We start from the raw sequence: 20,820 nt of genomic DNA on the forward strand, positions 1-20,820 counted from the left end.
CACTTCTTACAGGGCTTTTAACTTGAGGATTTACAAGTGTCAACTAATTGCATCCACATTAACTGCAGCCGAATATTAAAACAGCACTTGAATGTCATTTCATATGAGCTGTTCCCAGACTAGGTCTCATGGAAATGTGGCAGGATGGGGTAGATGTGCCAAAACCATGCTGGAGTAACATTTGAAAACAACACTCGAAATGCTTGAGCTGAAACATGAGGAGAGCAGGTAGTTTAGGTTTAATGATCTGCTGAAGGAAAATTATAGAAGTAATTCTAGCAGGAGGAACGAGAAACCCTTCTCCCTTCCTCTCGCAAAATGCCTCAACAGTAATGCTCCAGCACCCCCTCTCTGCCCCCCACCCCCCACACCTTCTGCCTGTCTCCCTCTCCCTGGACCAAATACTGTTGCATTCCTTGCTGCACAGTAGTGTGGTTTCTCCAAGCCCACCAGCCTGATCTAAAACACGAGCGAAGCCAAGGCTGGTGACACCAGGTGACGGTAATGTTTCCCGGTGCCCGGTGAACCCCATGGGCAGCAGCAGCCACCACCTAAGGAGAGCTGGAGGCCGAGCCAAAGGAGGTGACTGGTCAAAACCCAGCCTCTTTTGTTCAGATCCTTTATTACAGCGCGTGTTTTCGCCCGTCTCTCTTCATCCCTTAACAACTGCAGCCCAATTCCTCTCACATCTCGAACTAATTCCCTTTCCAGCAGAAAGCAGCCCATGCAGATCACCTGCCTGACGTGCAGCCCAAGGGGGACACCACGTCACAGCCCACCGGGCTTGCTGCAGTACCTCTCCCCCAGCCCAGCCCTTTGCTCCTCGTGCAGTGTGGGTTGGAAACACGGGGTCATTTATTATATAAATATATATTATTATTATACAGCCCTGTCCCCACCTCCCCCAAAGTCAGACGCAGCATGAAACAGGCTGGCTAATTTGGAGGGAGAATTTCAATTGCCCGGAAAATGAAGGTGCTGAAACCCAAACAGCATTGGCAGGAGTTTTAGTCCCAAATGCCTGGCTCAGTGCTAAAAAAAAATCAGGTGCTGAAGACTTAGCACCGATGGGCTGCTTTGTTTCAGGGTTCCCCGAAAGCTCTGGGACTGAGGTGGGATGGAGGCTGCCTCTCCCTTCCCAGCGTGAGGGGAGGAAAGCCCATTACTCTCAGGTGAGCTCCTGTGGGAAAATACTTTGTCCATGAGACATCTCAAATGGGATTTTATAGCCTGAACTTAGATGACTTCTCCTTCCCTACCAGCAAAAAATGACACACTCAGGGTTGGGTGAATCCTCCAGGGAGTGGGAAAATGAGACATTTCGGGTCTAGGAGCAGCATTTTAACAATCTGTAAAGTAACATCATCATTGCTCTGTGTGCTGCAGGTCACCCAAGAGCCGGCGTTCTCTGTGCCAATGGCTCTGCTCTGTCTGCTTCTGCCACCTTCCAGCCTGTGCCGGGCAGTGACCTGGCAGTGCCACAGCCACCTGCGGAGGGCTGTTACGGTCCTTGCCCCGTGAGTTTCTACTGCAGGAAAGCCCGGGGCTGCTGCCTGCCGTGCCTGTGACATACTCTGCTTTGGAGGCCTGGAGTGGCTCTGCAGCCAGATCCTAGGAGGACAGAGGAATCTACTTTAAGACTGAAAACGGGTATAGAAAGGGAAGTAAACAATAAAAATAAGGGGGGGAGAGGAATACAAACAAAATAAAAATAACAAAAATTAAAACCAGAAGAAAAATAAACAGAAAAACCGAAAGTTTTTTTTAAAAAAGAAAAATTTAAAAAAATAAAGAAAAATAATAAAAAGACAAATAATTAAAAAATAAATAAAAAATAACAATAGGATAAATACAAATAAAACAAAATAATAAGTAAAATAGAAATAATATAAATAGGTCAACACTGCTGTAAAACCGGCTCTAACACTCGGTGTATGGATGCCGGGGAGAAGCGGACCTGGCGCTGGGGTTCTGCTGGTGCCAGGCGCCCGGCCGCAGGGAGGAGTGCTGGGCAGCCCCCCCGTCCCGAATCCCCTCCGAGCCCCCCGCGGCGGTGACAGCGACATTTGCGCCCCGTTCCCCCAAAAGCGCCGGCCGCCCTGTCAGCGGTGTGCCTGCCCCTTTAAATCGCGGCGGCCGGGCCAGGGAATCCCTCTCGCAGCGCGTCATCCGCGGCAAGGAAACCCGCGCTCGCGTCGTGCGACGCAAATGACCATTTTTGGCAACGTGCGACAGCGGACGGGACCAAGTGGGGCGGGGGGAGGCGGGGCCTGACGGGAACACGACGCCGCGCCGCCCCCGCCGCTCAGCCCGCCCCGCCCGGACCCGCGCCGGAGCGCGGGTCCGGGCGGGGCGGGCTGAGCGGCGGGGGCGGCGCGGCGGGCGCGGCGGGGGCGGGGCCCATCCCCGTCTCCCCGTGTCCCCCCCCCGCGACGGTGGCAGGTGGGAGGCTCCGCGCTGGCAAGGTGGGGCCGGTGCGCCGCGGGTTTGACGTGTGCGAGTGCACATGGTGCGGCGGCGGGCGGATAATAAGCGAGTGGGGCCGGGGCGATGCCATTGCTCTGAGTCACCGCGGGTGCGCGGAGCTCCCGCTCGCCCTACCGAGGAGCCGCGGGGCGTACGGCCCGCTTGAGTCACCCGGCACCGGGAAAAGGGGCGGCCGGTGGCGGGGTGTGTGTGTGTGGGGGGGGGGGGGGGAGCCGCTCCGCCTGCAGCCCCTGGGGCCGCTCCGCCGGCGGGGCGAGTCGCGCCGGGCAGCGCGGAGAGAGGACATCGGGGCGCGCTGCCCACCGCTCTGCTCCCGCGGCGCCGCCGAGCCTCCCGCCCCGTCCCGTCGGCGCTTCGCCGCTGCCTCAGCCTCCTCTATTATTGTTCTTATTATTTTATTTTTTTTCTCTCTTCACCACCCTTTTTTTTAAGCCTTTTTCACCCTTCTCCCTCCCCTCCAAAGCCTTTTTTTTTTTTTCCCCCTTTTTAAATTTTTTTTCCCCCCTTTCCCGCGGCGAGCCTTGGGAGGCGAGAGGCAAGCGCCGAAGAGGTCGGGAGGGAGAAGGGGGCGGGGAGACGGCGAGGGAGCGGCGGGTGTCGGTGCGGGAAGGCGGGGACGCGGCTCCCCCGGCCCGACCTCGGACCATGTACCAGGACTATCCCGGGAACTTCGACACCTCCTCCAGAGGCAGCAGCGGCTCCCCGGGACACCCCGAGACCTACTCCACCGGCGCAGCCCAGCAGGTAGGGCCGGGCGCTGCCCCTCTCCCCGTCCCTCCGGGGCCGCTGCGAGCGCTCCCGGCGCAGGAGTTCACCGCCACGCCCGGGGAGCGGCGCTGCCTCCGCGGCGAAGGCGCGGGCGCCCGGCGGAGAGGCGCCGTCCGCGGGGGCGCAGGCGGTGCCGGGGCGCGGGCAGCCGGCAGCCGCCCGTCTCGTCCCTTTTCGTCCCGTCCCGGCGCCCCCGCCGCTTTCCTCCCCTCCCTGCCCGCCCCGCCGCGGGGCGAGAGCCGCGACCCTGCCGGGCGGGACGCGCGGCGGAGCTCCCCTCCGCTCGGGGCCGGGGGTGCCGGGCCGGGGCCGGCGGTGCCGCGGGAGGCAGCGGCCTGCCCCGAGCGGGGACGCGCGGTGAGGAGGCGCCCGGCGGGCCGTCCCGGCCACCACGGGTGGAGCGGCGCCCGCGGGTGCCGGTGGGGAGCCCCCGCCCGGTGCCCGGGGACCCGCCGCAGCGGCGGGCCGGGGCCAGCTCGGAAATCAAAGTGCTCCTGCAGGCGACTCCTCTCCGGGGCCGGTAACGCGAATACACGGCGCATCGCACTCTTCCTCCTTCCTGCTTTTGTTCTCGCCGGGAGCTGCTCTGGCCCCCTGTTTGCCGGCCCTGCCCGAGCGATCGGGCTCTGCCCGGGGCTCGCCGGTGGGTCTGGCCGCCTTCCCCGGGACTTCGGGAGGTGCCGCCCGAGTTACTTCCAAGGCGCGACAGCAGCCGCCGTCACGCGCGCAGGGGACGGCTTGACGCGGGCTCTGCCCGAAGCGCTCTGCCCGCTTCTCGCCCGTGTCCCCCTGACCCCCTCCCTAAACCCGGGCTCCGCGGCCGTGACACTGGCTCTGCCCTTCCCACGGGGGAGAGCCGAGGCCCGGCGGCGCGCCGCTCCGCTCCGCTCGGCCCGCTGCTCCTCCGCGCCCCCGCGGCCGGTGGCTCCTGCCCGGGCGGGAGTTTCCAGGGGCGCCCCCCGCGCCCCCCACGCTCCCGCTGCCGGGCGGCGCTGGAAGAATGGCAGATATTTCCTGTGGAAGCGGCGTGAATTCGCGGACCGAAAAGCCTGGTCGGGTGGCTTGGGGTTTTTTTTTTGGGTGTGTGGCTTTCTTTTCTTTTATTGTATCATTTTCCTGAGACAACATCTCAGAACGGCTTATATGCCTACATAGACTAACTCCACCACTTCTGGGGAAGGCATTACACAATCGGGCCAGTTATACAAACCTGGGTTATTTCATAACTTGTTTACATCAGCTGGCCCAGCCTCACTTTTTTTTTTTTCCGCTTTTTCAGAGTTGGGCTCCCCCCCCCCCCCGCCCCCCCCTTCCTCACAATATTATTATTTCTTGTGTGGCCCGTACGAGCGAACTGGCAGGGTGAGCGCATTGCTGTCTTCGCATCGAGAAGTCATAGGATCATTTCAAAAAAAAAAAAAAAAAAAAAAAAAAAAAAGGAAAGAAAAAAAAGTCCAATCTTAAACTTTGCCAACCGTACCAGCCCGTGACATTCCTCACATTAAAGAAGTTTTACCAGAAATGACTCGCTGCCGCTCCCCGCCTGCTCCAAACGCATCTCGCTGGTGCCCTCTGCGGGCTGCGGACCGAGGCTTCCAGGGATTTCGCTCGGCCCCGGCTCGTTCCCGGTTTACAGTAAACGCCGGGACAAGGTGGGGGAGCGGGGAGGGGGGCTGAGAGGCTGGGAACGCCCCGCAAGCTGCACATCCTTCGCTCTCCCTTTGCTGCCCCGGCGCAGCAGCTGCGCTGGGTTCAAGCACTTGCTGCGGGAGGTGGTGAAACTGCTGCGGCCGCAGCCTGGGGGCTGCCCGGGACCGACCCCTGTTTTGGGGTTTTCCCCTTTCTGTTTTCGGGGACTGTACATCTTCCCCGGGCAGCCGGCGTGCGTGGTGTTTGATACGGGGGCCAGAGCCCAGTTTCTAGGGTTACTATCTGAAACGGGGCTTTGCGCAGGACACCGGCTTAGCGAGAACATAAATGTTTTCTTTAAGAATCCGGGAGATTTCTCAAGGCCTTTTGCGTTGTCTTTCCCTTGATCCTTACAGATGTTGTAGATTAGGATCAAATGTAAGCGTTGCCTTTACCCTAGCAGTCAGGCTGTTCTGCCGATTCTGGTCTAGAGAGATCTGCAGAATTTTATCGCTACAGAAAACATGCTTTGTAGAAATTTTTTCTTTAGTGTGTTGGGTTTTTTTTTTTTCCCAAAGCAAGAAAAGATGCATCAGTCACATGTTTAAATGGAAACTGTGTCTCTGAGCCAAAACTTTGATGCTTTTTAATTATTTTTCCCATACAACACAGCACTGGAACATTTTTCTTTTGAGTTGCGTGTCATGCTATTTTCCTAATCACTGACTTGCCATGTGGTAAACATAGACTTTAATGGGAAGAGTTTGTGTACTCTTTCAGACTGGTCGACTTTCCCCTCAGATACCCCAGCACTGTGTGCAGTTTTCCTTCGAGGAGATGTTCAACATGGGACAGCCATCAGGGGCCATGTATTTATTATAGGATACATCCTATACACCCTATATTTGATACCTGAGTAGTTGTTACTGGATGGTTTTTTGGTGGTTTTGTTGTTGGGTTTGTTTTTTCTCGTGGCCATTGGACTAGTTTTTGCTGCTGCTCAGCACATGCAGTTACGGGTGTAAGTGAAGGTCCAGAGGGGAGCAGAGACACGATGGGGTGCGGTATAGAAACTCCTTGTTAAGATGAAGGGAACCACAGAGCAGAACCCTGAAATGTTTCCATGCTGCCCGTGCTCCTATGTTGTGACCTGCTAACGTGGCCTGTCCCTGCCTGTGACAGGACTCGCTGGGGAACTCTCTCGACCATGGGTCAGGGGAGGCCCCCATCCAACCCCATATCTTTAAGGCAGAGCAGAGACTGACCTCAGTTCTTGGCACTCTTAATGACAGGACTCTTTCTGTTCGCTGTTTAGTTGTTGCTTTTTTTTAATGATACCCTCATCTGTGTGTTGCTTGGGTCAGGAAGAGAGCGGTGGCTTTGTGGTTGAGTGCGTGCTGCGTGAGCAGCCCTGCAATCTGGCTATCGCCCCGTCTTTTCTGTAGCACAGTGAATTCTTTGTAGATAAGAAAACCCAAGAACTGGCAGGGAGACGCCTCCAGGAGCCTCTCCCGGGTCAAGAGAGGAGAGCTGTGGGTGTCCTGGGCGAGGAAATGGCAGGAGGGAGTCTGGAAAGCGCAGAAATGGGGAGGTGGGTGAGGGCAGCCGGTGCTGCCGGGCTGGCAAGGGGATCGAGGCTCTCTGAGGGGAGGAGGAGGACAACAAAGCTGGAGCTGCAGTTTGAGGAAAGGTCTGGAGCTCTGCTGTGAGGAGGCCGGTGCTCAAAGGGGCTGTGCAGGGGAGGTGGCAGGGAATTCGGGTCCTGTCACCAGAACCAGCAGTGTCCCAAGGGTCAGAGCGGATGGTCACTGGGTAGAGTGGGAGCTAGCAGCATTTTGGCATGGCAAAACTGATCCAGTGCAGTGTCCTAGCAGGTAAGGCGAGGTATGTGGGGAAAGCCTGACCGGTCAGGAAGCGATGCTTTGTAAACCCCAGTGGTAGCCTGAGCCTCCCGTATCTGAAGGCTCAGCCTGTTACAGCAGCATGCATGTCCCTTAATTAGTTATCTGGGAAAAATACTGCCTTTGGAAAATACAGAATAAGGGTTGGAGGGATTTTTTTTAAAAATTTTTTAAGGATGTTTTGAGGGATTAGAAAGGAAGCTGGTGACAGAGATGGAGCATGGCACAGGCAGGGACTGCAGTGCAGCCAGTCTCTTCCCTTGGGTCTGCAAGCAAACCAGCACCGTGGAGCTGCCGAGGGATGTGGCTGAACTGAGCAGATCCCTTTTGCTGTCCAGGAGACAGCGTTAGAGAAGGGTCCTAGGCTGAATACAGGAGTGATTGCAAGCGGAATAGTCACATTATCAATAACTTGGAGCCTGATCTTTGTGTCAAGACACTTATATCTCATGTGGCTGATTTGGTGGTGGATCTGACTCTCCCGACCTCCGATGGGAATTTTTAGCAGGTCATTGGGTGTTGGAGGCTGCAGCGACCTGGAACTGCAGCAAAGGGTCATTTGCTCTGGAATGCAAGAGGTGTCTTCTCATAGCAAAGCACCAAAGGATCTGTGAAGGTTTTGCAGCCATAGCTTTCTAGTGTCCCTGCAATGGCGACAGGACTCTCTCTTCTCTGCGTTTTGGGTACAGGAGGGATGGTGGCGCAGGTAGATAAAAGTCATGGCAGAAACCACTTGTGGAGCTGGAAGCAGAACTTGTGTCCCTTGACTTGAGCAGTTGCGGTTCAACTAGTCTCACACTTCCTCCCTTCTGCAAGGTTAAGGTCCTTTGTGTTTATGGCTGTGGAGGCATCAAGGTATCCTCTCCTGTGCCATGTGGTCACAGCCTACACTGGGCAGAGCAAAGAAGGGCGTTTGTGCCTGTAAATTCCCCTGTAGTGTCATCAGTTTGTAGCTCTGGATCTCTGTAGTTAATTGGGAGAGGTCACAAAGATGGCATGCACTCTGAGCTGTAGGTATGCTGAGGCTCGGTTGGGCTCGAGCTCCAGGTGAATCTTTGAGGTGCTGGTGGGGCTTTTGCCAAGGTCTTAGTGCCAGTGTCACCCTGTCTGTGTAATTCCCCCACCTGCTTAACTTGATTCACGGTCCTTCCCCCTCTCATCCTTTCTTGCTAGGTTTTGAGCTGTCCAGAGCTGTAAGATGGCATTTGTTAGTATTAAGACTGGATCTCCTGGTCTCCAGGCCTTGGCAGCTGGACTTTCTTATGGCTAATACTGGCCTGTAGTTATCAGAATGTGAAATGCTATTTGCAGTAGCCTTGGTTTAACAAAGCTCTTAAAGTGCTTGACTAGGCACACCCTGAAAAGGAAATCTGTGTTGAAGGCCCTTATCTGGGACGCTTACCTGAGCTGAGGTCAGGCTGATGCAAGGGCTCTCGCTTCTCTGCGAAGCTAGTTTGTTGACCCAAGAACACGCACGTTTTTCACAGGATCATTTCAAGGCTTACAAATGGGTGGTAGTGACAGCTGCTGGTCCTACAAGCCCTGTCCCTTGCCTGCGATGGCTGGAGAATGGCTGGTATGTCTGTCTGTAAAACTGAGTCAAACCATTGAAAGCCTCCCGAAGGAGCTCCGCATAGACAAAAGCATTCTTTCTCCCCTACTTCTCCCTCCGGGGACAAGCGATTGTTTTCCTTGCAGTTTAGTGCCAGCATATTATCCAGATGGATTTACCTCTCTGTCTGAAACAAGGTGTACATGTATTTTGGAGGAGATCATTACCTGCTGCCTTGGTTTTACTGCTGCCTTGTTTTGTCTAGACAGTGCAGAGAGCTGCAGGGAACTTGTCCGATCTGAATCCTAAGACTTATTTTATAGGCTGCTATTAAAATACATATCCTCGCACGTAACCATCCCAGGGCCGGCTTTCTCGCCCTGTGTGTGTGACGAGCACAGAACCACCGAACGAGAAGCAAGCTGCTATTCTTGCTGTACCAAACCCGGTGCGGACCCAGCCCGAATTTCAGGGGAATCCTTTGGCAGAAGGCGGCTTTGCTCTGCTTGGTAACAGCATTTCAGAGCTGAAGTTTCTCTTCCTTTTCTTTGGACTGGCAGAGAAGTGTTTTTCTAGAAACTCCTTAATTCCCCTTTCGCTCCATGCCGGAAGGCGCGGTGGGCATGGGTGGGAGGTGGCTGCGGTGGGGACGCTGCCCGAGAGGAGTGGCTGGCGTAGGGGATGCTGGGGGTGTGTGGGGGGATGAGGAAGGGGGCTGGGAGAGGGTAGGGCTGCTCTGGGGCCTGAGCCCAGCACCTTCCTTGGGGGTCTGTGCCAGGCAGGGGCAGCCCGGGTTGCTGCAGAGGCGCCAGCAGCTGGTGCCTTTGCTTCAGGTGCTGCTTTGATCCTCGCTGGTGCCACTCCTGAGGGCCTAGCTGCTTCCTGAGTAGCCGCTTATGTTCTGCTTTCATTGATGGTTTCTTCTCTTCTCTCTCTCTCCCTTTTCTGCCCTGCCTTTCCTCCTAGAAATTTCGAGTAGATATGCCAGGATCAGGCAGTGCTTTTATCCCTACGATCAACGCCATCACAACCAGCCAAGACCTGCAGTGGATGGTCCAGCCTACCGTCATCACCTCCATGTCAAGCCCTTACTCTCGTTCGCACCCCTACAGCCACCCGCTGCCCCCGCTGTCTTCCGTGGCTGGACACACGGCCCTTCAGCGCCCTGGGGTCATCAAAACCATCGGGACCACAGTGGGCCGGAGACGAAGAGATGAGCAGGTAACCATGGTGGGGAGAGCATCTGGGGGTGCCTCAAAGAGGTGTACAGAGACATTCCCCCGCCCCGCCGCCCTCTCTCGGGATCCCCTGGCCCCACGGGGGAACGCTGAGGGCTGTCCCCTGCACTGTACAGGTGCTGGGATTTCTCAGGCTGACGTAGGGTGTGAGCTGGAGGGTGATTTTATTGCTGCTTTCTCATCGTATGGCAAGATTTACCCAATCTCCATCAAACGTTTCGCACTGCTGGGCCGCGTTGCGGCTCAGTTTCAAAAGCAGGTGCAACTCTGAAGTCGAGCCCTGGGTTTCAATTTGAGTGTTTCTGCCACTCCAGGCAGAAGGAAACCTCTGAGCCAGCAGAGGTTCTTTTACGTAGGTGCTTTACGAATTTGACACCAAACTACATCAACTGCTGGTTTATGTCTGCTCTGCAGCAGCTAGCGCTGCTCCAGTCTCATTTTTGGGGGATACCACCAGTACCAGACAGCGTCGTGCAGGGAGGAACAGCTTCCCCAGAGCACCTCGACTCTAGTAGCAAGATCCTTCTGGATATCCAGGGTCTAAATCCACCTTCCCGCAACAAACATGCAATCGCTTGATCTCCTTACAGCGGGGAGGTGGGGGTAAGCAGAAATGTTTCTACTCCCAGCCCACTGGCATTTTCACAGCTGGGATGGGTTAGCTTGTGCTACTACTGCCCTGTGCTTAGCCTCCTGATGGGACTATCGAGCCAGGACCCTGGATCTTGTGCTGGGACAGGGTGGCAGACTAGATGCAGGCAATTTGTCCTCTGGAAATCTTTACAGCCCTGTGAATTCTTCTTAGTAGAAAACAGCCTTTTCCAGGGCTGTCCGGTGAACAGCTATCCACAGTGCTAGGCTAATTTTTTAATTTTTTTTTAAAAAAATCTGAATAATCTAGATCTCCCCAAACTGTTCCCAAGCAGCGGTTGTGTGAGTTGCTGCAAAGCGGTGTAATGAGACGCCCTGCGAACCCTCAGTACCCAAGCCCACGCTATTGCATGAGGTCTGTTTCTAATAAGGCTCACCAGCCCTACTTTTACTTCCACGTCATCTGTTTTGATTCACAGTCTGATTATTTTATGTGGGGTCGCTGTCTGGTTTAGACCTAAGAGGCAGGGAAGGGGTTAAAGTCACTTGCCCAGAGTGAGCCGCATCTCTGTGTAGGGAGCTGGTATGGGTGCACTGAGGACCCGTTTTTTGGGAGGAAGGATGGAGCAGCCGTGGTGGTTCCGGTATGTGCCAGCCCTTTCCACCAGCCGGAGCTACCTCCTGGTTCCCTTCGTGCAGGGCTGGTGTCCAAAGCCAGGGAAGCTCTCATGAGAACTGGGGGAATAATTAGCAACAACTAATTTGTTTGACAAATGCTGCCTCTGTGTTCACAAATTGGCCGTGAAGAGATCACCATATTCTCCACTTTATTTGTTGTTCAGAGTTATTTGCTGAAGGATGCCTGCCAAGCAATTCCTGGCCTGTGGCTTGTTTGCAAGCCGTTCATTGTGGGTCATTCAAAGCCAAGTCCTTTTGATTAGACGCGTGCTAAGGCAGTACCCGGGCGCTTTACCGTGGCTCTTTGGCTCAGGTTTCTGCTGCTGGTGCTTTGAACACCACATCGGAGTGCCTTTTTGGAAAACGTTGTGTAACGCTTTATGAAAAGACCCTGTTTTGATGAACATTACTGCCAGCGAATGCACGTATTGGGCTTGGACAAGCTACAGATAACACGTACAGCAGGGGCATGAAGAGTGCCAAATGCAACCACTTTCAAACAAATCCAGCAACTGCTGACAGAATATTCCTTTTTAGACCCATTGTAAGTTAAGCACGTCCAGATTAGGGGCTTCAGCCCCACCTATGAGATTTTTGCAAAGCATAGCCTCAGAGGCAAATAATTTTAAAATGGCTGAAGGCCCTGGGAGGAAAAATTTCAGTCCCAACATACTTTATTGAGGTTTGTGCTTCTAAAGCATGAAAGGGCTCTTAAACTCTACACAGATGCCCCGGGTCAGCCCAGAACCTGTGTGCGTGCTTAACACTTTGCTGTACTGCAGACTCTTGAGTGCAATGCATTTTCATCCCGCATATATACAGGCTGGGAAGGGAGCAGGCAGAGCTGCAGCAGGGAGAGCAATGCCTGTGGGAGTCCTTTGTCGGGGGAACTTGCCAGACCCCCGCTGGCTGCTGCCCAGCAGGGTAGAGGTACCCCCCCACCCTGAGATGGAGTGCTGTGATCTGTTGACGGAAAAGAAAAGCTTTCAGGCCCCAAACCTGTGTCCTGAAGTCCTAGAAGTGCTTGTTGTCATTCAGTGTGCATCTGGGCGCTTGTGTTGCGTGCAGGTGAAATCGCAGGCGTGGACCAGATCCTGAATAAAAAAAGCAGAACTGAGCGAGGTGAATGCACAGAGGCTGAAGTAAACCCCCTGAAATGGCAAAGATCGAAATTAAGGAAATAAAGCAAACCAAAACAAACCAGAATGAGGTTAGAGTAAAACTAACGCTAAAAAGAAAAGACAGTGAAAGGGGGAATGTCTCATCTGCGATTTTGACAGCCTCCAAAGGCATTAAAACTGAAAGCTTTTATGAAAAGGTTTTTCTTTATATTTGCTGCTGGCGCTACGTGAGATCTGACACGTGCTTTTCAGGGTGCTTGTTTCACTTTTGTTTGCAGTCCCCGGGCCAACAGCACACACCAGCCCGGTGAGCTCCAGTGCAGGGCACGAGGTGGGTCTGCAGCGGAGGGGGATGCACAGCTGACCCTCTGTGTGCTTTGAGTCCCCGTGGCAGCGCCAGCTCCTGCACGCCGTGTGCCGTAGCTGTGAGCCCGGCCGCGCTGGCCCTCTTCACGCTCTGCTGTACCGAATCCCCCGCCTTGGCAGTGGTGCAAGCCTATCTGCCGCTGCTGGCATTTCTAAAACCTCGTCTCAAACCCCAAAATCTAGGCCTGGCTTGTCCAGATCTTGTGGGCTCCTACTTGCTTCCTCTGGTTTCGCAAGTGTGTCGCTTGATGGCTTTCTATGGAATTGCTCCTGATTTACATCAGTGAGGATGTCAGCTGGCCTCAGGAAGCCCTTGATATCACTGGAGCCTTGCCTGCTGATGCAAGAAGCACAGTGTGTTATCTTGCCGAGTGCTCAAAAATCTGAGGTCAGATTTTTTGGGTGGTATAAATCATTGTTGCTTCATGGACTTTATGGGAGCTCTGATGATTTTCCTGTCTCCCCTTCCACCCCATCGCCGACCTTCAAGCTAACAACTATTTTTGTGTGGGAAGCAGCAGATATTTTCTTTCAAGAAAGAGGCACTTACAACATCATGCTCTGGTTTTGCTTAATGTACCACCCAAGTTGTGAAACAATCAGAGAGCATCTTTTATCTGTTTGGCCTTGGTGCAGATTCACTGTCCTCTTACACAATCTTCCCCCTTGCTCCCTGCTCCATCTTCTCCTCACCCTTCTACTAAGACCTGGTGCAGGCAGAGATACTGTGTGCTTTCATCTTCTGCTGACATCAGTGAAGAGGGGGAGTGCTCAGCATCCTGCTGGATCAGGCCTTTTTCCTTTGCCTTGTGGTTAAATCCTCACGAACTTCAAGGAATGCCTTGCTCAGATCTGATTGTGGGTTTTCTTGGCACTTGCCCACAGCTGTCGCCTGAGGAAGAAGAGAAGCGAAGGATCCGGAGAGAGAGGAACAAGCTGGCAGCTGCTAAGTGTCGTAACAGGCGTCGAGAGCTAACAGAGAAACTCCAGGCGGTATGTGCTTTGCATACATTTCTCCTTCCTTGTCACCCACCCTTTGGACCAGCTTGAAGGGCATTGCTCTCCCTCCGCTAGTATGTTTGGGGAAGATGCTACAAAATACACGCTGCCTCCCCCTTCTGAGGTCACTCTATGGCATTGCTCCTATATCAGTGGTGGTCAGGGCTCAGGCCCAGAGTTCAGGAGCCTAAATTCCCAGTGCTGACCGCCCAAAATGTCCTAGGAGCTCTCTTCCCTTCTAACCTCCCAACTAGCGTGAGTCTCCCTGCCTCTGGTCTCCCTCCATAAGTGGAAATAAAGATGCTGTGTGCCTCAAAGGCAGGTTTTGAAGACAAAAGCACTGAAGATGATAGGATCATCTGAAAGCAGCAGAAAATGAGGCAGATGTTTTGGCTACCTATCAAAGCTACATCCTTTAGCCTAACCTTTCTTTGGTGGGGGTAACTGATTTCCTGCACAAAGGAAGCACCACAGAGACGTGTAGTCTGGTCCCACAGGGGGAATAACTAGTTAAGCTGGAGAAGGTAGGGATGAGCACAAGAACGGTGAGGCCAGGGACTGACTGAAGTGGAGTCAAGGATGGGATGTGTTGAAAGAGGCTGGAGGGAAGACTCCAGCTCTCCTGCTTAAGAACTAGCTTGGGGCGGGTTTTATTTGATGATCTTATTAAGCAGTGCAACAGCAGCAGTGAAAGCACACCAGTGAAACGTGCTGCTGACTCAAATTTGGGAGGTCTTCTCAGTGTAGGGGGGGCAGAACATCCTATAGGAAGAATTTAAGGATTGTCATGACTAAAGTAATAGGAGTGAGAGGAGTGCAAAGTGGGAGGTCGTATCCTGAAGGACTGAGAGCGAGTTCTTTGGAACGGTGAGCTCCTCATACAGGAAGGTACTAATTGCTCGCAGATTGACTGTGAGCCATCAGTGTGATGTGACCATGGGAAAGAACGTATTAATCCTGGGGTGTGTCAAGGGACTACCCAGTGGAGATGAAAGTGTTACACCTTTGTGCCGGAGTCAGGCAAGTGTCAGACCTAATCTGGAATATTCACTGCAGAAAGAATACAGAAATAACGGAAACAGTTTAGAGATTGCTGTACATGGCCTCCATCTAGGTGAAAAGAATATGACTTACCTAAGACAAAAAACAATGGGAGGAGATCTGAGTGTGCTCTGCCAGGGTGTCTGTCAGGCAGACAGCAAGAGAGAAGGGTGAAGTCATAGGCCAGGACAGAGTGATAGAAGCTGGCCATGAGAAAATTAAGGCAAGCTCATGAGAAGACTATTTATAACCCCTAGATCAGGGGAGTTTGGGAATAGCCTACTGGTAGGCACATGAAACACAAGATGCTCAGCTGGCAATGACCTGGTGCCTGCTTGGCTCATGAAGAGTCTGGGGTGTATCTGCCCATGCCAGATGGGAACTGGACTTGATGGCCATGTTCCAGGTGAGGAGCAGTTCCAGAGCCTATGATATTTACTTATTCCACTTCTGTCTGCAGGAAACTGAAGTGCTGGAAGAGGAGAAGTCAGTGCTGCAAAAGGAGATCGCTGAGCTCCAGAAGGAGAAGGAGAAGCTGGAGTTTATGCTCGTGGCTCATAGCCCTGTGTGCAAAATCAGCCCTGAGGAACGTCGGAGCCCACCATCCAGCAGTCTCCAGAGTGTTCGGACTGGAGCAAGCGGAGCGGTGGTGGTGAAGCAGGAGCCTGTGGAGGAAGAGATCCCATCTTCCTCTTTGGTCCTTGACAAAGGCCAGAGGTCTGTCATTAAGCCCATCAGCATTGCTGGAGGTTTTTATGGGGAGGAGGCACTCAACACTCCCATCGTGGTGACCTCAACACCAGCCATCACTCCTGGCTCTTCCAACTTGGTGTTCACCTACCCCAATGTGTTGGATCAGGAGTCTCCTCTCTCCCCGTCCGAGTCCTGCTCCAAAGCTCACCGGAGGAGCAGCAGCAGTGGTGACCAGTCCTCGGATTCCTTGAACTCTCCCACCTTGCTGGCATTGTAATTCCCCTGCGGCCCCCCATTTTGCCAGTGTGTTACATCCCCCCCAGTACCATGGGGGGAGCCCCCCTCCATGGGATTAGAGACAGGCATGGGATCGTTCAAGCACAAGGGCAGCAAGAACAAGGATGGGGAAGTGCTGCAGCTCCAGGAAGGAGAGTGAGGACCAACACCAGCTCCCTGGAGGCAAGAAACGGCAAGGGTGGGACTGACGCACCAGGACTGTTTGGAGAGGGTGATGTCCCTTCTGTAGCAACTGCCTATGGAAACCTCTTCACGGCCGTAGTGGACTTGGGGAGCACCCCTGGCCAGGACTAAAGGCGAGCTGCAGGCGGTTGCTAGTCGTCCCTTCCCTTTATGAATTGATCTGATCAGTTGTGCTCTGTGCTTAGATCATTCTGGTTAGTTGATCTTGCAACTTCTCTCTTTCCCTCTTTCTCTCGTTCTCTCTCTCTCTGCGCTTATCATTTCCAATGTTGTCGATCCCATGACATTTCATCCAGTTGCTCTGAACTTTAAAGGCTTGTTAGGATCTTTCCTTTTGGGACAGGCTGTGGGAAACACAGGGTTGCCCAGGCAGGAGAGGGGTGGCTGGAAGGTCTGGGAGAGGAGGGGACCAAGAGGAGCCCGAGGACTCAGCAGCAAAGACAGAGCCTGTAACTCTGGCCTGGGGCACAGAGATGGTGAACAGAGACAGCAGGAGGCTCATGTAGAAGCCTTTCTTTTTTAAAATGAAGATACATTTATCCCCTTGGACTCCTCAAAAAACAAGTTAGCATCTCAGGGCCAAAGTAGCATCAGAAAAGCTGCTGGGCTGGCACTTACCAGTGTCTTTGGGCAGGGTTTTATCCCAGTTTGGTGGATATCAAATCTACTGCTTGTTGTTTTCTTTTCCTGGGCTGCCTGCTGTCTAGGGAGTATTGCATCTTCCTCCCCATCAGGGCTCCTGACTCAGAAGCCGATCTCTTCCTGTTAGTAAATCCTCCCCTCCCCTTGGCCATATTTGCAGAACATGCTACCGAAAAAGAGGTGGCACCACATGCCTATAAATCTAGGATGGAGACTGTCAGTGGATAAGAGGGTGAAACTAGCTGGCTGTATTCTTGCTGACTTTTCCATTGTTGGGAAAGCAAGCAGCACGCATCTACCAGTTGATACGAGGGGGTGTTGTTTGCTCAGAGATTCCCAGTTTCCAAGGTTGGGGAGAAGGCAGTGGTCCAGCCTTCCAGCACAGGCCACAAGGCACTCCTGACCAAGCAGGAATGGCGTGGTTGAAGTGATGACCTGTTTGAACTAGAGCAGAACTTCTGATAACCTCTGGTTATGAATGACAAATTGACAGCAGAGGAAAAATTGATTACCATTATTTGCACCTTGGTCTTTGGCCTCTGTAGGTTTTTTAGGGTTTGTAATTTTTGCGTTGTAATTGATCTGATTTTTGGGGGGTTGATTGGCCTGAAGACAAAAAAAAAACCAAATCAGAGGGCTTTTCTCCTAGCCCTGGGTCCTTGTCTTCTCCAACCTGTGGGCTTGACTGCTACTACTAAGTGCTCACAGAGGGCACAAGCTCTCCAGCACTGATGTTCACTACTGAAAACAGCAATCTGTGTAATATGTTCCCACTTGGAGTCAAGCTCAATTCCTGTTGATGTCAAGGCACTGACAAACCATGACCACGTGCACACTAGGATTGCCAGGCTTGCCAGCTAAGCCATTAGGGGATGTCTCTTTGGTCCTGCCTGTCGAAGCTGTGGTGGCAGCTATTTATTTTGGTGTGAGATTTTCTTGTTCTTATATATATATATATGTATTATTTTTTTTAATCAACTGAAACCAGGGTATTTCTTGGTCAGGCTGGACCTGGAGGAATGCAATATGCAATTATAGGGCCAGTCTCATGAAATGCTAAATTACTGCAGTCCCCACCAACTCCACTGGGAATTAAGGGGCTTCAGTCTTGTGGATCCAGACTTTTACTCAGCAGGGCTGGCTTCCCTCAAACCCTGGCCACTGCCTATTCCTTGAATCATTTCAAAGGGACATGACTTTGGCTCTGAAGGCAGACTTTGCTTTTTTATTATTACTGTTATTTTTAAACCCAGATATTTACCAAACCTGCCAGAAATAGACATGAGTGATCTTTTTGTTTCATAAAGCTGATTGTGATTCAGGCTTTTTCTGTATTGCTTAAACACTTCCATCATTACACCAGTGCTAGAGATTTCAAATTGAGCTTACACAATAAGTAAAATGATAAAGGAGTTCTCTTGTCCCTATATGAACATCAAAACTTCCTTTTTAATAAAGTAGACCTTAAAATTCCTGTAGTTAGCACAGAGGATCCTGTTTTCATAGGGGTTTATGTAGATGATATCACTTTAGGTGAAACTGCTGTTTCTCTGTCTCCATTTTCCCAGATGCTTGTTTGGACCAGCCTGGATTTGAAATCTAAAATCTAAAAAATCTGTTCAATAAAATATGTCTGCATGTCATTGCCACCCATTTTTGAGCAGATAGTGGCATTGACAAGTGGTCAGTCCTAAAGTGATACAGCTACTTTGGAGGCTAGCTGACCAGGATCGCTGTCTCCTGGGAGATCAGGACCATTGCTACTAGGGCTTTCAGGGAGTCAGGTGCCTCCTCAAACCCAAGTTAGCCTAACTTCTAGTGGAACAACAAAAATCTGCTGTTACTTTTGCTCACTGAATCATTGCCAAAAGGAGCCGCAGCTGGCCCTTGCCGCACTGCCTGCTACTTTGTCATTGACCTTCTCAGAGACAGGACAGGACGGTCCCCTTTCCTGTCCTGTCATAACAGATGGGATCCATGTAAAACTGCCCAGAAAAGAGTTATTTTTATTTTCTATACTATCTGGAAAAAAACCCAAATACTTTGTGCGTGCCTGTTTTGTCCCTCAGATCTCTCAGAGGACGTCTGTGTTGGGATCACTGGCCTCCTGCCTTCTGTATTTTGTGGATCAGCCTTACTTTTGTTTAGTTTCTGGCAGACAGGTACAACTTGAGCTCTGCTGCTGTTTTGGTCTGGCCCTGCTTTCTTTTCAGGTTTACTGGTGTGCTTTTTGGGAATTGACTGTCTTCCCCATCCCCAAAGTGGTATTTTCCATGAGTACCTTTTCTGCCAATTCCTAAATGTAGTGTCTCCATGTTCTGCATGTAATGGGGATGTGGGAATTGTTATAACTAGTGTCTGACCGAGAGTTGTTGAGTCAGTAGAAAAAAGCCCAGGGAATTTCAGGTGGTGTTGGGTCAGCCCACTAGTGACTGGCCCAGTTAAGCTTCTAATAACATCTTAAATTAATCAATGCCAAACTGGGAGGAGCAGTAGCAGCTGCATTGAAGGAAACATTCAGCTTCCAGGTGATGTTTGCTGTTCTAGTTTTTCCCTAGTTCCTCCTTCCCCCTTCCCAGTTGCGGCATTGCCTTCATCCATTCCTTTTTTGTAGGTGTGGAGACTGGGTAAGTCTCAAACTGCTTGTGGTGTGATGGGATTTGGGACCAACATGTTGGGGACAGTAGCTCTCTGTTGTGTTTTTATAATTATTATTTAAATGATCTATTTAGTTCATCTGAACCTTTAATTTTGCTGCTTACTGTATGTAGGATCCACCTGGCCTTCGTCCTAAATGAAAAGAAAAAACAAAAACCTAAGACACCCCCCTCTTCCCTGGTATCTTATTATTTATTGGCAGGCAGCCGTCTTGTGCCTGCTCTAGCAGATCTGCCTGCCATTAATTTAACATCCTCCCAACTCACCTTCCTGGTGTTTGGTTGTTGCTTTTTTTTTTTTTTTTTTCCTTTCTTGTTGGGGTTGGTTTTTTTTTTTTTTATCCTAAAACAGACTTCTGAAATGTAAGAAATCTTATTATTGTGACACTTGCAAGTTCATTAGGAAGGCCAAGTCAAACATTTTAAGAGGTGGGGGGAACAATCTATATTTTATTATTTATTTATCATGTTTACATCTTTTTTTCTGTTCAAGACTTGGATATAATAAAGAAAGCATTAAAAGTACTCCAAACTTCTTTTTTTAGGCTAGTAATTTTTTTCCTATTCTTTAAAGAAAACATTCTGGGTTTTGTTGTTGTCTGTATAAAATGTAAAAAGAGATATGTTTCTAAAGATGCATTATCATTCCTCAGTGAACAGTAGGTGGAGTTCAGGACAAATCTCAGAATACAAGATAATAATAAAATCCCATCCTGTTTTACTTAATTGTTCCCCTTCTATTCTGTATGATTAAAGGGTTATTCCACTTTCTTGTTTGTGGTTACTTGATATTAAAACCATATTAAAATGTGTAGAAAATAGGTATCCAGTTGTTTTTGCTCAGTGAGAGGATAAACTGTTGTATATATCTTGATATACTGTGTAGTTCAAAGTAACATCAATAAGGGATAGTGCATCTTTATTAGAGCGATAAGTTACTAGTGTCACTGAAGTCTACTTTAAGATCCTCAGAAACAGAAGGGGCCTGATTTTGATTCCGCTGTCCTGGGGGCAAATTGAAAGCATTGGCAGCATATTTGGCGTCTCCAAAATGGGTGTCAGAGGTGGAGTCAGTCATTATCAGGCGACAATGAGGATTATTGAAGGTTTGGGGGCACCATTATCTTTTATATTTTTTTTTTCCCTCAAAAGTTTTAGATCGTAATCTTTCTCTTTTTCTGTTCTTTTTTTTTCTTTTTTTTTTTTTTTTTTTTTGTTTTTTATTTGCGGTGAAATAGTTTCTGCCAAGGAGGTTCTTAAAGGTGACTGCTGAATTGGGACCCTTCTTTGCTCATCGTAATCTTGATATCGTTCTTGCAGTCCTGGAGATTCTCAGCTCTGAGGTGTTCTATCTGGTGTTGTCTTTTTTCTGTTCTTGTTATTTTTCTGAATTACAGGCCTACAGTATTTGCACTAAAACAAAAAGCTTGTTAGAGAAAGCTTGCTGCTATGAAAGAAAGAACATATTAAAATGGTTTTGCTTTTACAATTTTAACTGAGTAGCATTTTGTAGAATAAAATCAATCTAGACTGAAAAGAAAAAATGACGTCTTTTTTCCTCTGCACCTTCCCCCATCGTACTCCTTTCTTTTCCTCCCGTTCCTCAGTGGTGTGACATTCCCCCCCTTCTCCTTTGGTGCTCAGTTGTAATGATTGGCTGTATTGTTGACTATGCTGCTGAGAGTTATGACACTTGTAAATCTTGTTTTAATGACATTGTGGACACTCTTTTGTACAGCAAGAGCTAACTGGAGTTCTTCTCTCTCTGTTAATTGAAGTCATTAAAAAGCTCCCTTTGCCATGAACAATTAAAAGCGCGCATGTTCCTTCAATGTGAACAAATGGGTACAGCATTGCCAGGTGCCTGGTTGTAGCACATTTCAGGGCGTTTTTAATTAGAGCAGCTGCAATCCAGACAGCTGTTAGCTGCAACAATGGTAAATGGGGCAGAGGCTAGCAGAGCAGACCACCTGGGCT

General features: G+C 50.9%; 1 protein-coding gene across 2 annotated transcripts; it reads left to right on the plus strand.

The window, feature by feature from the left end:
• Positions 1 to 2,459: 2,459 nt before the first annotated feature.
• FOSL2 (FOS like 2, AP-1 transcription factor subunit) lies at positions 2,460 to 19,677 on the plus strand. Of its 2 annotated transcripts, none has more exons than XM_055725911.1 (4): positions 2,460 to 3,231; positions 9,304 to 9,558; positions 13,217 to 13,324; positions 14,832 to 19,677. In XM_055725911.1, exons 1-4 carry the CDS (start codon positions 3,133 to 3,135, stop codon positions 15,339 to 15,341), a joined length of 972 nt encoding a protein of 323 aa, XP_055581886.1. In that variant the 5' UTR covers positions 2,460 to 3,132; the 3' UTR covers positions 15,342 to 19,677. The 2 variants fall into 2 exon arrangements, with proteins under 2 accessions (XP_055581886.1, XP_055581887.1); XM_055725912.1 differs by lacking the exon at positions 2,460 to 3,231 and adding an exon at positions 9,064 to 9,170.
• Positions 19,678 to 20,820: the final 1,143 nt, after the last annotated feature.

Source organism: Falco cherrug, chromosome 13 (assembly GCF_023634085.1).
Source record: "Falco cherrug isolate bFalChe1 chromosome 13, bFalChe1.pri, whole genome shotgun sequence".
Lineage (NCBI taxonomy): Eukaryota > Metazoa > Chordata > Aves > Falconiformes > Falconidae > Falco > Falco cherrug.